The 17,648-nt window shown below is 38.8% G+C and overlaps 1 protein-coding gene across 1 annotated transcript in view; it reads left to right on the top strand.

Annotated features, from left to right (window-relative positions):
• The first annotated feature begins 1,643 nt into the window (after positions 1–1,643).
• Positions 1,644–17,648, top strand: part of lemd3 (LEM domain containing 3) — a 42,229-nt gene continuing 26,224 nt past the window's right edge. The window contains exon 1 of the mRNA XM_059978382.1: positions 1,644–2,916. Within this exon, the coding sequence (XP_059834365.1) occupies positions 1,674–2,916 (1,243 nt within the window). The 5' untranslated portion in view covers positions 1,644–1,673. The remainder of the gene's footprint in view (positions 2,917–17,648) is intronic.

The raw sequence follows: 17,648 nt of genomic DNA, 5'->3' as shown, positions 1-17,648 counted from the left end.
GCAATATACAGACATCTGGTAGGACTTCTCAGAAAATGTATCCAGGGGAAGCAGGCATCCCATGATACTCATGGAGAGTGGGACAAGTATTACACTGGGACAAGCAGTGATGCTCATAATCCTGGACATTGTCAGTGCTCAGATAAATGGCGTCTGAATCCCTTTCAATTTTTTAACATCACATTGATGGTAATGGTATCTATGTCACATATGTGTTTAATAATACAAAACAGATAATGCATAAAATAACAGGGCAGGCAGCATCTGTGAAGTGAAAATGCTTAAGGTAAATAAAATTTAAGTCTTACATACAGTAAATGAAATATTTTATTTTTAATATTTTTCATTTGCTACATTAGAGGCTTTTAAGAGATGTTTGGGTGGACACATGGAAGTATGAAAGATGGATGAATACGGACAAGGTGCAGATAGGAGGGATTAGTGTTTGGGTGTTTTTGATTTGCTTTTTAGCTGGTTTGGCACAACATTATGGGCCGAATGGTCTGATCTTGAGCTGTTCTGTTCTGTTCATAGAACCTTAATTTCCCTTCCTAACTATTTTGTACCCTCAGTACTCACTCAAGCCACAATTGCAGGATACATAATACCAGGTTTTAAAAAAAAGTGATCACGACCAAATCCTCTACAATACTGAAAATGTGGCTTCCAGAGCAGGTCAGAGGCTAGGAATCCTGTGATGAGTAAGCTCCCAACTCCCCAAAGCGAGCCCTCTTCAACGAGCTTGTCAGGAACGTGGTAAGAATACTCACTGCTCGCCTGGGTGAGTGCAGCTTCAACAACACTCAAGAAGCTGAGATTCAGATTTATTTATCACAAATACATCAACACACTCTGGATGATAAGAGCCTGCTTGATAAGCACCCTGTTTACAGCCATTCCCTCACTTCAGCACTTACAAACAGTAGCAAGAGTTTGTACCATCCAGAGAGTACACTACAAGTCCTCACCAAGGCTCCTTCCAAGCCTACAATCTCTAGCAATTCAAAGGGCAAAGGCAGGAAAAGCATAGGAATGCCACCATATGGAAGTTGTATTATTGAAATAAAACACCATGCTGGGGCAAATTCCTGGAACACCCTACCTGTAAGAATAACCCATACCTTAAAGACCTCAGTTCAAGAAGGCACCTTCACAAGGGTAATTGAGCGCTGCCTAAGCCTGCAAAACCAACATAAGTGGAATACATTTTGAAAAAAAACAAGTAATAATAAGAAGTGAACCGGGGAAAATATCTGAAGGGCAATAACCACAATAGTGTTGAATAAATATTTGCATGATATACAAGACACATGTGCCACATACCCATCAGCAGGGCTAGAGGCCAATGACTGTTCACCCTTTAAGGACCCCTCTGGCCAGAAAGGAAGGTAGGTGTGTGTGTGTGTGTGTGTGTGTGTGTGTGTGTGTGTGTGTGTGTGTGTGTGTGTGTGTGTGTGTGTGTGTGTGTGTGTGTGTGTGTGTGTGTGTGTGTGTGTGTGTGTGTGTGTGTGTGTGTGTGTGTGTGTGTGTGTGTGTGTGTGTGTGTGTGTGTGTGTGTGTGTGTGTGTGTGTGTGTGTGTGTGTGTGTGTGTGTGTGTGTGTGTGTGTGTGTGTGGGGGCGCCAGCAGACTGGGTGACGTCAGTTCCGGTAGTCTCACGCCTTGCGCGGTAAGATGGCGGCGCAGTTAACGGACGCGGAATTGTGTTCGGAACTGAGAAGACTTGGTGTGGTGCCGGGCCCGGTCACCGAGAACACCCGTCCCGTCTACATAAAGAAGCTCAAGAAGCTGCGCGAGGAGCGTGGCGCTCGGCCCAAAACCAGGAACGGCGGCGGGGCAGGCCAGGGCTCGGGCCTCAGCGGATCCAGCGCCAGCGTCACTGCTCCCCCCGTATCCCCGAGCAAGCTGCTGGGCTTCAGCTCGGACGAGTCGGACGCCGAAGCCAACGGGCGGAGCGAGGCAGGCCGGCGGGCGGGCAGAATGGAGAGAGCTTCTGGCGACTACCCCCGTCCGCGGCCTAGTAACAGCCGAGCGAGGAGCACACCGCAGAGAATGGTGAGCAGCAACAATAACGGCGACGCGGGGGCCTCGGCCGGCAGAAACAACTCCACCCCCTGGTGGAGGCCGAGTCCGAGCCGAGGCTCCCAGCAGGAGCCAGAGGAAGAGGAACAGCCACCGGGAAACGAGCTGCATGCTAACAACAACGGCAGTGGCAGCACCGGCAGGGTCTCCTACATTAGGGACGGCAATTACTCCGACTCCGAGGATGAACGAGCGGAGCGGGGCCGGAGGACGAACTCCAGACGGAGCCAGTCTAAGAAGTTGCTGGCCATGTCAGGCACGGTTAATAGCAGTGATTCGGCGGAGGAAAGCGGCGCTGGGAGGAGAGGCGGCGCCAGGCGGATCTACGACGTCGCCGACAGTTCTGGCTGTCTAGACACAAGAAGCCAACTGGAGGTGGAGGATCAGAGGCAGGAAGACGCCAAAGAAGAGCCCACCATGTTATTGCGGTTCCGTAGTTCCACTTCCAACAAGACTAGCCCTGGAATATTGGCAGCAGAGAGGGACAGTCTTTATAACAGCACCAGAAATGACAATCACATCGGTCCGACTAGTCCATCCATCCACAACAGTAATGTTCTCACCAGTAAAAGCGGTTCCTCGCCCTCTCTTCTACTCGATGCCAATCACTCAAACCACACAGGCATTAACCAAACCTACAGTGCTTATAATCGTAAAAGCCCTAGAGAACCTGAGGAGGAACTGTTACAGCAATTTAAACGGGAGGGCGGTTCGGCGAACGGTGGATTCAGTGCACACTACCTATCCATGTTTCTTTTGACTGCTGCTTGTCTTTTTTTCCTTGTTTTGGGACTTACATATATAAGAATGAGGGGCTCAGGAGGACCAGAGGAAGGTAAGTTTTGCGGCAAGACGATTAGTCATTCATTGTTAATTGTGACAGACATCATCTGACTAGTTATTTCATGGTGATGGAACCATAATTTATAGCGACATCTTGCTCCGTATACCCAAGAAGGAATATATTGTAATGTTAGATTAAAATGCGATATAATATACAAATTTGCATAATTGTTTTTTACTACCAGACTGAAGAACAGTCACTTCCCCAAGCGGTAAGGCTGATTAACAACTTCACCCGTTAACCCACCCCGTACCACCACTACTTTATCATTTCCTGTCAGTCAACATGTATACTGACACTCCTGTACATAGTAATACATTATGTGCCTGCAATTAATCTATGTATGTAAACTATCTTGCGTATTTTTACTGTGTTCTATATCTTGTGTTGCATCAGATCCAGAGTAACAATTTTTTTTTCTCCTTTACACTTGTGGGAATGACATTAAGCAGTCTTGCATCTTGAATTCAAGAATTGCAACATATGCAATATGGGCTGAAATTGCCATAAAATAGCGATTCGTTTTATTGTGTTTGTATCATCAGTAAGTTCCAATGACCATTCCTCGTTTGCCTCCAAAATCTAAAATTAATTTCAGATGATTTTCGTGCATCAAGGACAAATCATCTCCATGGTAGACATTGTTCACTATAATTGTTCAGTTCATATTAAAGGTATAGGGCGAAACTGCTAAGGCAGAATGTGACAAGATTGGGAAATTTGTGGGGAAAATACAAGTGTAAATTAACCATTTGGATTATTGCAGTTTGTAGTTAATGGACAGGTTTTTTTGGCTTCCATATTAAAGCCATGGTATTTGTAATGTTTACATTAAATACAAAATGCCTTTTTTAACACAGTTGCTGTAAAATTTGTAATAACTAGATAGAGGAAATTGCAGGCTTTGCTCCTGAAGCATTTTGTTGAATTAGAGCTAAGAATGTAGTCTGTGTGCTGAATGTTAGCAGACTGCTGCTTGACATTTCTTTGGTTTTCCATCAGCATATTATAAATTGGATCTACTTCATAATCATTTACTGCTAGCTGTGATGTATTTGATGGCTGTGCTAGCAGACAGTTCTGAAATTTGTCAGCTTCTCAGAATGTCTGCAGAAGTTTGCACCTTTATACTTGTTTCATAAACACATGTCCAATAATGCCTTCATTATGGTTCAGTGTTTGATGGAAGAAGGCGTTTTCTGATGAGTGCCAGTTGATGCTAGCACCATTCTTGATTTAAAAATTTGTTTCCAAAACAATTGAACATTTAAAAAGACATTAGTACATCAGAGATCTAAGTGGACAAGAAAAACTATTTCCTCAGCCAGTGAAACCAAAGGAGGGGCTGAGGATAGGTGAATTTACTGGCAATTAGGGAAAGGGATCAAATTGATGAAATGCAAAAAAAAAAGTCTATAAAAGTAGGTTAATAATTGTGTTAATCAATTAATAATTGTTAATCAATTTTTAATACAAGTACAAAACTTGAATGAGTGAGAATGTACATTTGCAATAGTTAATCTTTGTCATAGAGTATGACATTCAGCAAAACTTAAGTGTAGTGAAAGTTTTTCTGCAATAGCACTGATGAACAAATATTACTGGATTATTACATTAGGGAGGCTAAAGACAAGTTTCAAATTTTGCAAGAAATAACACTTTGGATGTTGATATTTAACCATGCATCCACTCGATTGCAGTTTCTGTGCCACAGATTTGCGTTTGAAGCTTAAATGTGTTTAAAAATGCTATGACCTCCTCCTCTTCCTATTCCTTTCTTGGCCTTCCAAAGGTCCATGAGTATATCTACTGGTGCATTGTCCAGCATCATTGACAGCAAAGATTTCAGCTATTCAGTTTAAATTCTCAAATTTCCTTTCCAAAGAAATTATTCTATTTAGTCTCATCTCTTCTGAAGTGTCTCTTTGGGGGGAAACCCTTCCCAATATAATTTGGCTAACTACCAAATATTTGTTTATACTTTAGTCAGAACATCTTTGAGTGCCACAATGCAGCAAAGAAGTAGAAATGCAAGTTGCTCTTGATAACCATATGTTGTGCCATAAGCTTTTCATTTTAAACTATTTAATGAACAATATGGTCTTTGCAGTGTCCCAAGTGTATATATTTACAATACTGATGAGTGTAGATTTCCAAGTGACATGGCTCTGTAGTCTGTTTCAAATATTTGTTAAAAATATTTTGGTGACATTGAACTAATTTTCCTCATTCTTTACCCATCTCTCCCAAGTTATTTCATGAATTCCACTTATATTTAGCATTTGTTTATTCTGTTTCAGTGGAGGGAGAAATTGGAGATTGTGATATGCTGATTTAGTCCTATCCCTGTCATGACTACAGGCTGGTTTCAGAAAATGGTTACAGTTGTATGTTGCTCAATTCCTTTTGTCATGAGGCATTAAATTAATGCCCTATTCTGTTCTGTCAAGTGGATAGAACAAATTTTAAAAGTTCAGAGTAAGATTATTGAAGTGTGGACTGTATATGACACCACATACTACCTTGAGATTCATTTTCTTGTAGGTATTCATAGTAGAACAAAGGAATACAATAGAATCAATGAAAAACAGCGCAAGAAAACAACCATTGTGCAAAAGAGCATTATTAGAATATGGAGTTCTTCTTCAGTGTCTTAGCAAATATTTATCTAGAAATGGTGTAGAGTAATTTTATTTTGACTGGATTGACTACTTGGAAAGGTAAAAAATTAGACACATTTGGTTAGTTCAATATTTGACATTGTTGCTGGCACTGTCAGTAGTTTGCAACTTTGTCAATCGTGCTATATTCCATGAATTGTGCAATGCCATTGCTTTATTCCCCTAAACTGAAAGGACACCTGTATACAGTTTGGAGTTGATTGCTTGTTGTACAGTAGGTAGTGACATCCAGATAACCAGATGTTCTGAAAACTGTCAGAAAACCAGATGTATTGAGAACTGTCTTTTTAAGGTTATAATTTCTGATAATAGCTTATTGATTTTTTTTCTGCTGAGTTGGTTTGTGAGTCTTTATCTGTTTGCTAGTTCACTAATCTAAGCCATCTATTGAATATCCATCCAATTTATAATACTAAAATTCAGTGTAATGTAATCAAACCAATTTTTGTGACCTGTTCCTGCCCGTTCTGAATTGGTTACTATGCATCTCGGTGCCATCGGTTACTCTATAATCCAAATCTAGCTATAATTTACAATTATATACTTGACAGACATGGCCCAGATAATGGTGTGACTATCCCTGTAGAAGGCCTCTTACTGACAAGTTTGATGAAGGAGCACCTAATTTATTGATTGTGTAAATGTATGTGCTCCCAGGTATGTAATATCTTGGCATTCAAGGCCAAACGTGTATTCTTTGTGTCAGAAGTATTTACTAGGTGGTTCAAGTTAACAATTGGTGTGATTATTTGATAGCTGTGGTGTCTGGCATGTGGAATTTAATTCTTTTAGTATGCAATTCAGCATTAGACTAGGATTCCAGTAATTTATTAAATACTTGTGCTTGTATGAAGAATTGGGCTTATTTAAGTGAACTGTAAAAATGAGTATAGTCCTCAGAACTTTAGTGTGCTTGGACAAGTTTCAGTTGGATTGTGATCACTTTTGGTGACAAATTGAACAACTGGGTGAATTAAATACACCCAGAATACAGAATGCAGAATAAATACAGAATGTTAAAGTATATACAGCAGGTATCCAAGCATGGAAAGCCAACTTCGGGCTGGCTGAAATTGTCACACATTCTTGTGTATTGACTGCTAGCAGATGAAAGCCGATACAAAATTCTACCACAAATAGAAGACTTTAATTTGTCGATTGAGGCCTGCTTGGGCTTTGGTTGAAGTGTTCCAAGCAGCCTGTCACATTGTAGCTGAATCCAGCCCATGCTCGATCTTGGCAGATAATTACTTCCTTTGCCTTACTATATTGTATATCATTCCTTCCATCACCACCAGAGTATTCTGCAATAAATCCATATTTTCCCCCTTTACTGCCATCTCTCTCTTGTAAAAGCAACAAAGACCATGATTTTTTTTTAAGGTGCTATCCATTTAGATGAAAGAAAACTTTATTAATACTGGAGATTCTGCAGATGTGCGAACCTTGAGCAAAACCAATATGCTAGAGGAATTAATCATCACACATCATCTATAGAGGGGAATAAACAGCTGATATTCTGGGCTGAGACCCTTCATTCCGTCTGGTGGGCGAGTGAAGGACTACAAATTGGCAGGTGATGGGTAATAAGGTTAGAAACCCCAATGTTTGTTTGGATGTGAATGGTACTTGTATCTTTTCAAATGAAACTCTAGTTTGTCATTTTCTGTGTTTTCTGAACAGAGCCTTACTCATAAGAGTGGTTGTCACTATAGTTCTGGTCCACCATTCAGCCTAGGCTTTTGACAACTTTTGATTACAAAGTGGCATTGACAGCATTTTAATGAATGACTTTTTTTTTTGAAGTAGTTTGTCATGTTGAGTGTAGAAAAGTGCTTCATAAATGGAGAAGTATTAGATTTTAGATGTGTAGAACTGAAAATGCATAATATATTTGAGTGGATGGATTGTATGAGATAAAAGGTTTAAAGTCTTGTGCCATCTTTGGTTTTTGTATCAGGCTTCATATATTTTTGTAAACATGTTCAAGTACACATAGATTAGTTTTGATATTTATAACACATACAAAATGCTAAAGGGTCCCTACCCAAAATGTTTACTGTTTATTCCTTTCCTGGCCCGCTGAATTTTCCTCCAGCATTTTGTATGTGTTGCTCTAGATTTCCAGCATCTGCAGAATCTCTTATGTTTTTGATATTATTTGTGCCTGTTAAATTGAACTACACTCAAATCCTGATAACAGACGACATGAAACATTACCTTACAGCAATTGAGGGTACTCTGTATTTGTTCTTGCGAACCTATAACCTCTTGTGTGGAGAGTTTCTATGTGAGCTTAATTATTATATATGATAAATTTACTTAACTGAACATCTTGTGTTACGATGAAAATAATGAAATACATTTTAACTATGATACATTTTCCTTCATTGTGCTGTTACTACTTTAATCAGAGGGGGCTAGCTTAGGCTTCATAACATAAGTCTCCTTTGCAGTTTACACATACCCAATACAGGTGTGGCCTCTTATCAGTGTTCTTCCTTCCCTGTCGCCAATAAGTCTAGACAAAGAATCCCTTCAAAACTACCCAGAAAATTTGCTCACTCTTTGGTTTCATACCAATTTCCTTTTTCCTGAGAAGTTGAGCCACAGACCAGATCATAGTTTTAACTGTACAAGCTAATTTTCACTGATATGAAAATAATTTTTGTTTATGTTTAATAAACTGTTCAGACCTGCCTGGCTGCACTAACTTTTTTTTATTGATGGGGCAACTGAAATAATCCTAAATATCCAAAACTCATCCTGCAGGGTAGAGCTGGCTGTGAACAATGACTAAGCTTTAAGTGATGTATGCCGAGAACTTACCCTGATGACTTTTTGACAGTTTGCTCATGTCAAGAAGTTTTGGTACTGTTTTTCAAATCTTTGACACAGTGAAGTCATTCTGCACACCACATCATGCTGGCTCGCAGCAAAGAATTTGCATCAATCCTTTTTCACACTATCTTTAGTTCCATATATGTCTGCAACTTCTCTTTTGTGTACTTGATGCTCTCCAGATTCTCTTTATCACTTACAATGTTTCAATAAATGGAATTTTAAAACCATTCTAATAATCTTAATTTAAAAAATTATTTACATAAAAATGCCTCAATGCTAGAAATTAAACCATTACTTGAAGTAAATTGTAAGGCACTTACCTGCACCTCAGTTGGGAAAACTAGCTCTCTTCTACCCTCTTTACCATCACCACTCCCCGCGCCCCCACCACTGGCCGGCATTGCCTTCTTCCTGAAGTGTGGTCCATTGGACACCTTCCTTATTCCTGCTAAAAGTAACAGTATCCCAAGTAGCCAACCAGATATTATCAAAATTATTCAGAGCATTTTCACTTAAGACAGTACAGCAGAAGAACAGGTCCTTTGGCCTATGATGCCAGTCTATACCAATCCCGCCTGCCAATGCTTCTATCATTGTATGTGATCGTGATGAAAATAAATTTGCCTGTCAATTTGTCAGCAGTCTTTTTCTCAATTTACTAAACCCACTCTTACAGCATTACTCATTTGTCCAGTTAGACTGCACTTGTGTGGTTCCAGTCTCTCACATCAAGCTGCAGTCAGAGCTTCCAGTAGAAGTGGTAGAGGCAGGTTCAATTTTGTCATTAAAAAAGGAATGGAGAGTTGTGGGCTGAGTGCAGGTTGGTGGGATGAGGTGAGAGTAAGCATTTGGCACGGACTAGAGGGGCCGAGATGGCCTGTTTCAGTGCTGTAGTTATATGGTTAATAGTCTGCCGTGGATTCTCTGCCTCAAACAATACAATCCCCAGGATCTTTACTGGTTTCTGAAACTGCATAAGTTGGAAAGCTGATTTTAAAAGAAATTGTGGAACTGGGAAGGAAATTGCATGACACCCATGAAAAGAGAAATGCAGTAATTTTTCATAAAATTTTGAAAAAAATAGAAAAATGTGACTCATCTTTAAATTTGTAGAGAAGCAGGAGAATTTTTAAAAAGTCTGTGACCAGGGTAGAGCTTGGGAAAGTTGGGCTTATTAGTCACAAGGAAATGAATGGGAACAGAGGGAAAACAGTGGTAAAATTGGGAAATACCAGCCATTACACTTGCTGGAAATCCAAATTAATGAAGTTGCCTCTTAATTTTTGGTTGATATGCTTCTTTGCTAATATAATTTGAAAATGCAATGCTAGTTTCCATATGTAATCTGACAGTGTTCTTGTCTACCAATCACCTCGCTTGGCCCATTCACCATCTCTAAATTTCTGACTGACAACCTGTAATGAAAGAGTCGAAACTTCCTTTGCCTGAAACCATTGTCTTTGGCACTCATGCCATATTCTTGTTTCTGGCCTTTGGATTATTCTTCCACTGTAACTGTTTTGAGATGGAATGGGCTGGTACATTCATGAGTTTCATGAGTCTAATTGAGCTCTGCGGTATATATCTAACTTGTTGCTAAGGTTTTAATTTTATTACCTTGCAAAATGCTGTCTTTTTCATACTTTTCCACCTATTTATTAACTGTGCGCTTTCAAACCTTCTTTCTATTCTCTGAACTTAAGGCCTTAAAATTTCTGGTGTGGAATCCTGATTCACTCCAACTCCTAGTGTCATCCATAATCCCAGTGCTAACCCAATAAAGCAATGTCTTGATTTCAAAACACTCACCTTGGGTTTTAGATCCCATCTTAGCTTCTCTTCCTCCCCCAGGTGGGAATCAACCAAAGTAGAAGATTCTGGTATTGAAAGAGACAGATCTGAGGCCTGCCTTTTCCATTCAGTAAGAAAATGGCTTACTGAACACCACCCAATCTGAAAACCAATTCCCATCCTACTTGTGTCTTGTTACCTAAATGCCTATAGGTCCACAGAAGTAGCAGAATACATATATAAAATGATTAAAGGAATAAAAGGAAATAACCATTTTATGTGCTTGGCAGATTGGTAGGCTGCAGAATGCTTATATGAACTGTTCAGAATATTAATTGGACCATAGTTAAATGTGTCTCTCTGGCTGTGGGATGCAAAATTAAAAGGAAGATACAAGTGTATATGGATGTGATTTTTATAATATTTAGAACTGCAGAAGGCTTAAAACTGGAAAAATTAACTGGACTTAACTCTTATCAGGGAAGTTAATAATTGGGGATACTAATATCTCTATCCATCAACATTTTTGTTCAGTTCAGTTCCATTCTTGGGGAATGATGGAAGAAAAATAACCATCCCGTTTTAAGTACCTGCATGAATTCTGGGTGTACCATAGCTTCAAAGTAATGGTGTGACAGATGGAAGTTGATAGATTAAATAGCCGTTCATGAAGATGTACTGGAACAGACCATTCACTCCAAAATGGTTTTTAAAAACTGATGCCAATAACTCCATCCCATCTAGTCTTGCCATGCAAGCAAAAATCATCACAAGAATTGCCTGAATATATAATGCACCACAAGCAAGATTTTTCCCCCTTGGGTAAAGAGACCTAAATTGTAAATCGTGCACTGTTCTCTTGATCAAATATTGATTATTTATCATAACTTGGTACTTGAAGGCCATTCTGCTCAAGGATTGGTTAATGTGTTACTGTACAAAGGCAGTAGCAACAATTAAGGAATTTATAGGCTGAGATGTATTCAGTGTTCTAAGTTGAAAAGAAATAAGGAGCTATGAAGCAATTCTATCCCATGATAGGGTTCAAAAAGTGAATGTTTTAAAATCAATGTAGGACTCTTAATGTATGCCATTCTTACTGAATTATAACCCATAATAGTGGAGGTTTATTTTTCTTTCATTTTATTTTAATTTTAAGTTCCTCAAACTTGATTGATTTCCTCCAAGACTGATGGGATAAATCTGAATATCTTCATCAAGATGCTCATGATCTCAAAAAAAATCTCTTAACTGTCCACAGAATCAGCATTCTCACTTAGATTCCATGTAGAAAAGACTACTTAAATTTGTGATGTACCTCAAAGTATGTTGCAGTCAATAGAATCAGAATTGGGTTTGTTATCACTGAATGTGTTGTGAAATTAGTTAACTTGGAAGCAGCCGTACAATGTAATATATGATATAGAAAGAAAACAAGTAAATCAATTACAGTAAGTGTATATATGTACATATTAAATAGATTAAAAGTAGTGCAAAACAAATAACGTGCATTTTTTTTGAAGTGAGGTAGTGTTCATGGGTTCAATGTTCATTTAAGAATTGGATGGCAGGGGGGGAAGAAGCTGTTCCTGAATCACTGAGTATGTGCTTTCAGGCTTCTGTACCTCTTTCCTGATGGTAGCAATGAGAAGAGGGCATGTCTTGCGTGATGGGGATCCTTAAAATTGGACGCCACCTTCCTGAGGCACAGTTCCTTGAAGGTATCTTGGATGCTACGGAGGCTAATACCCAAGATGGAGCTGACTAATTTTACAACTTCCTGTATCTTTCGGTCCTATGTAGTAGACCCTTTCCCACCCCATACCAGGCAGTGATGCAGCCTTTCGTAATGCTCTCCATTGTACATCAAGAAGTTTAAGTGTTTTAAGTGACAAATCAAATCTTTTCAAACTGCTAATGTAATATAGCTGCTGTCTTGCTGTACCAGTATGTTGGGACCAGGTTGGATCCTGACATATCTTAAAGTTTAAACAGTGAAGTTAATAAGTCAGCCAATTTGGATATTAAGCAAGGAATAAATATTGGCTGTAATAAGTTGTGCACCTCTTAGTTTGAGATATTCTACATTGGTTTTATGCTTATCTTAAATTGACAATGCATGACTAAGTACTGCACCTAGATTTCTGTTCATTTCTATAGCGTGGCACATGAACAGACAGGACTGGCAAGAATAGTTAACAAAAATATTGATCGTCAAATGGGTCAATTACTGTATGTGGGTATTGTTTTTATAAAAACATTGTTACGACATTTCAACCCTCCACTTCATTTTCAGATGAGCCACATCCTCGGCCTCTAAAATCCTTAATCCTTTTTGTTATAGCATTTTTCTTAATTCAATCATACACCCATGAAGCATCAAAAATGCAGTATTAATTGAAGATGTGTGGTTGCCAGTTTCGCAACTGATGTTAATTAAAAGGGACAAGGAATGTCATCTCACATGAGAGGTAGTTAGAGTAGTTAAATTATTACACATTTAGTATGGAAAGTAGTGAGAATTTCAAGAATGTAGAGAATACTGAACAAATGTACAGGTTTTCCCCCGCTATTCCAAGGTAGAGCATTCCTATGAAATGGTTCTTAAGCTGGAATGTTGTAAAGTGAAAAAACAATTACCATTTATTTATATTGGAAAAATTTGAGTGTCTTGTGACCCAAAAAAATAGCCTACCAAATCATGCCAAATAAGACCTAAAATCTAAAATACCAGTAAGATATAGTAAAAGCAGGAATGATCTGTTAAATACACAGCCTATATACTGTACTTTCCTGCAATTATTGCAGCACTGTCCGCCGTAAAGAAAATCTCACGCAAGCGCTCTTGGCAGCACTCGCGGCAAAAACACTCAGCGCTAACACTCTTGGCAGAAGCACTCTTTCCAGTAACCTTTAAACTATAACTCTGCCAAATCATACCAAATAACATGTAAAAATACACAGCCTATATATAAAGTAGAAATAATGTGCGTCCAGTGTAGTTTCACTTACCGGAATCGGGAAGGCAGCGAACACACTGGTGTGTTAGGCTGAGTCGTCGGAGGATGGGATGGTGGAAAGTAGAGGAGACTGGGGTGTCTTCTCAACGTCGGCTGTTTCCATCAGGGCAGGTAGGTCACCTTCTTTGTCTGCCTGCCTCGATGTTGAAGATCGAGGTTTGCCGTCTGCTATGGCTGATGTGGAAGGCTTGAAAAATGACAGTAATGCTTGACTGCTTAGCCTTGTGCATTTTTCTGTCATACGGTTCCTTGTAAGCACTGAAACCATCCTGCAAATATGCCCTAAACCTACGTACCCTTTCAAAATTAAAGTCATACTTTTCTGCAATCATTGCAGTGCTGTCAATCGCAGCGAAAATCTCTCACAATTGCTTCACGTTCAATTCCTGGACAACTTCACTTTCAGTCCATTCGCTACTGTGTTAGGCTTCAATTGTTATCCTTTCCTCTTCATCAGCTCTTCATCTGTCAGTTCTTGGTCACGGGATGCAAAACCTCTTCAACATCATCTTCGTCAACTTCCATAAACCCTTAGCCATACTCACTATGTCCTTACTTTGTTCACCATGATCAAAACGCTTATGTCTAGTTTTACACTGTGTAACACCCTTACGCGCTCTTTTAGGCTTTTCCGATACCTTAGAACTCATCTTGCTAATGGATGCACAAAATAAATCGACATAAAGCACAGATGCTCACAGGCACGTGTTTAAGCAATGGCGGCTAGAATGCAGTTCTGGGGGAGGAGCTTGGCTGCTCGGTGCACGCGCTGCCTTTTTTTTCATTACAGTGGAAACACCACCTGTTAGTGAAAACAAGTAACTAATGTAGGTCTTTTTGTAACAGCGAGGTGTCGTAAAGCGAACGTTCAAAAAAGGGAGACACCTGTATTTAGCTGATAAATGTGTTCACTAGCTAAATAATAAATGTGCAATAAAGGCATGTATATCAAGCATTAGCAATGTAGGGTATGATGGATGCTTGTGGTCTGCCAGGCAATCGTGTTTTTGTTTCATAAAGATCATTCAATTTTGCAATTGTCAAATAGAGACATCTGTATTTAATGTAAACTGGCGTTCCATAAGATCTACTACCCCAGAATATAGTGCCTTCCTTATAATTTGCTTTTAATTATCCCAGTAGTTGGATGATATTTTGTGGGACAAAATTGAAAAGTTGTATTCCCACACTTGGACACAAGACTGTATTGTTAAAGAGGTGATTAAATTATTTTTCAATCATTTGTGGTACATTTAAGTGCTAGTAATGCGAGGAAACATAAGAATTTTTTGATCTGCGTGCATCACCATCATTCCAGCAGTTTAAAAGCATCTGAAGGTGCAAACCCAATGGAAAGCCTGAATATAGGACAGTAGGTGAAGAAAATAGAAGATCCAACAATTGTAATTAGGAACTGCATGGATGTATTCAAAAACTTTAGAGTCATTTCAAATTCCCCTACACAAAGCTATGCCAACTGTACGTGATAACTCCTTAGTTTATAAATACACAAGCCTTATTCCTGAGGATTTTCTCCAATAGTTTTCCTGCCAATGACATATATTCCTGCTATCCTCTAATTAGCAGTCCTTTAGATTTTGGCACCTCACCTATGGCTAATGAAGATGCAAAGTACTTCTGTTGCAGTGCCCCACATCTGTTTCTTGCTTTCTGTAGTAACCTAGGATGGATCTCATGGACCTGGGTATTAATGCTTGTGTATCCTGTGACATTTAACTTGTCCTCCGTTGTGAGATAGCCACCCAGTGGTGTAATGACATCAGCACTGGACTTCGAGGCGAATGCTCCTGGGTTCGAATCCAACTGGCTCCATGCATGCTTTCCATCCATGCTGGGTTGAGCATCGAGCTAGCAACTTGGCCTCGTAAAAATAAAAAAGCAGGCCAAATGCTAAAGAAATGGCAAGATTGCCATCCAATTCACCAGTAGATATAGAAAGAATAACATAACAATTGTGAGCAGTTAATACTGATCTGCTTCAGATTATTCTTGTACCCCTCACTGAATTCAGAGTGTTCTGTCCTTGGTGAATACAGAGGAGAAGTACTCATTTAAGACCTTGCCCACATCACCTGACTTTATAGATTCCCCAATGGTCCTTCAGAAGAACCATGCTTTCATTCATGACCATATTCTACAAGTACATTAGGGGCAGTGTCTTGAAATTCTTTTTAATCTTACTTGTCAAGGATATTTCAAGAGTAATTGCTGAGAAGTCCCTAAATATTTTTGAAGTCCCTTTGCAGGTAGGGAAAAAAGCTACTTCAGGTTGAACTTCTAATTCACTGGATCATTTGGAGTAAAGAACTTTTTACTGAGAATTTTAAAAACGCATTATGCCTGAGAAACTGACTATAGAGTACTCCAGTGAATGTATTGAATTATTTATTTTAGTTTTAAAATTTGATATGCTTGTTGAGTTACACACAGGTATCCATATCAAAATTCTTTTTGATAAATCATTTCACAAATGTTTAAATAAAATTGCATGTAAATACATGAACAAGTTTTAATGGGAAACTAAAATATTATTACTCTCAGATTACATTAGTTTGAGCATTTAGATATTTGTTACTTGTGATAACAGAAATAAATTGTATCCTAATCTGTAAAATGGGTGCAGCATCCTCAAGAAGTAGGCACTTAAAAGTTCATGATCAAAGCCTACCAGCTGTGGAATCCTATTTTGCCAGTCGTTTCCCCAATTTTTTGTCTTTAATGAGAATTTCTTTAGACTTTCCTTGCACACCAAGTCCCTTGTTTTTGGTAGCAGTGAAGCTCTTGTGAAATTAATTATCCCAAACCGGGCAGTTACAAAACATGTCTATATTTGGGCAAATAACTGCGGTTTAATTTATTTTTAATAAAAGGCAAGTTTACTCTGTCATAATTAGACTTATTTCTGAAATTTTTTTGATTAGTTGCATCATTCTGAGAAAATATTGGTATTGGGTTAGAGAGACTGAGAATGGGCACGGTGGTGGTATGCTGATAAAACGAATAAAACTAACATGAAAACAATCACAGAATGGGAACTCCTGCTCTTGGGGTACTCCAAAATGCTTTAAAAGCTGATAATGTTGCTTTTTGTGTGATGGTCCATTTGTAGTAGACAATTGCATATTTTTATACTGATATTTCAGACTAATGATGAGGTAAGTCAATAATTGGTTCAGGAATATGTTTTTGTTATTCCTTGGAGAGTAGTGAGCAAGTATTCTGTGCCTTGGCATAGTTTTTAAAGAGTACAGCAATTGTTGATCCTGCAATATTGCTTGCGTGTTAGATAGAAGAGTAAATCTAGATTGAGCTGAGACAAAAGTGGAGTCCTTGCACTTGACGTTCTGATTGAAAACAAAATGCTACCACAAACCCAGATAACCGAATACTAACAATCTGATCAGATATTTCTGCAAGGCAGCTGTTGCAATCAGTAGTGATAACTGACTCTGATCTAAAAACAGAATGGATTTAACCGGAAGCAATAATCCTTTTGGGAAACTTGCAGGCTACTGGTGGGACCCTTCATGACATGGCCCACTTCATGGAATGCTACGACGGTGCAAGCAAGTGATTGTGTGAGCTAGCCATGTTACAAAAAGGAAAATTTTGACAGCTAAATCAAATTAACTTGGACTTTTAAATGCTTCTGCAAAATCATTCAGAAGATTTGGGTTTTTTTAAACAAAATCATTTAAACAAGATAAGCTTGTGCTCGTGTATTTAATATCAAATTCAAATGATCAAGTACCCAAATCCTCAGTTTTCCACATACCTCATACCCTATCTTTTTCAAATTGAATCAAAAACGTAATTTGGATCTGCAGACCAATTTCTCATGGTTGATGGTAGGAAAATCACCAAATCTTTTCCATCGCCTGTGAACCTGAATATTGTACTACAGAATGCTGCCTGGCAGTGAAATTCGGACAGCAGCACTGAGATATTTGTGTATAGATACTGAAATTCATGAATCGCAGTGAATTCCTATGGTAATGACAGCAAATGCTGCCCATTGTTCCTTTCAGCAAAATCTCACCAAATATAGACTTAACTATATTGCATAGAAGTATGCAGTAAGGAGCTTGAAAGACATTAATTGTCTAGTACTGCTAAAGAGCTGAGCTAGTTTAAGCAGTGATTTTATTTTGGCCCGTCATTTTATTTGACTCCAGTTTCATCAGATTGCTAGGTTTAGGTATTTGCTATTACTCCATGGTGAGATGGATATACACAGTCGTCTTGCCTGCTTGGCTGTGATTTTATAGACTTCAAATTTAATTTAGAATTTGCTGCAAACTGTTTCCATAATCAACATTTTTAAAAAGCAGGTAAGCTAAGGAACAATGGTAAATGCATCCAATGC

Source organism: Hypanus sabinus, chromosome 8, assembly GCF_030144855.1.
Source record: "Hypanus sabinus isolate sHypSab1 chromosome 8, sHypSab1.hap1, whole genome shotgun sequence".
In the NCBI taxonomy this organism is placed as follows: domain Eukaryota; kingdom Metazoa; phylum Chordata; class Chondrichthyes; order Myliobatiformes; family Dasyatidae; genus Hypanus; species Hypanus sabinus.
The sequence above is the reverse complement of the archived record's forward strand: the minus strand, read 5'-3'. Positions and strand labels throughout refer to the sequence as shown.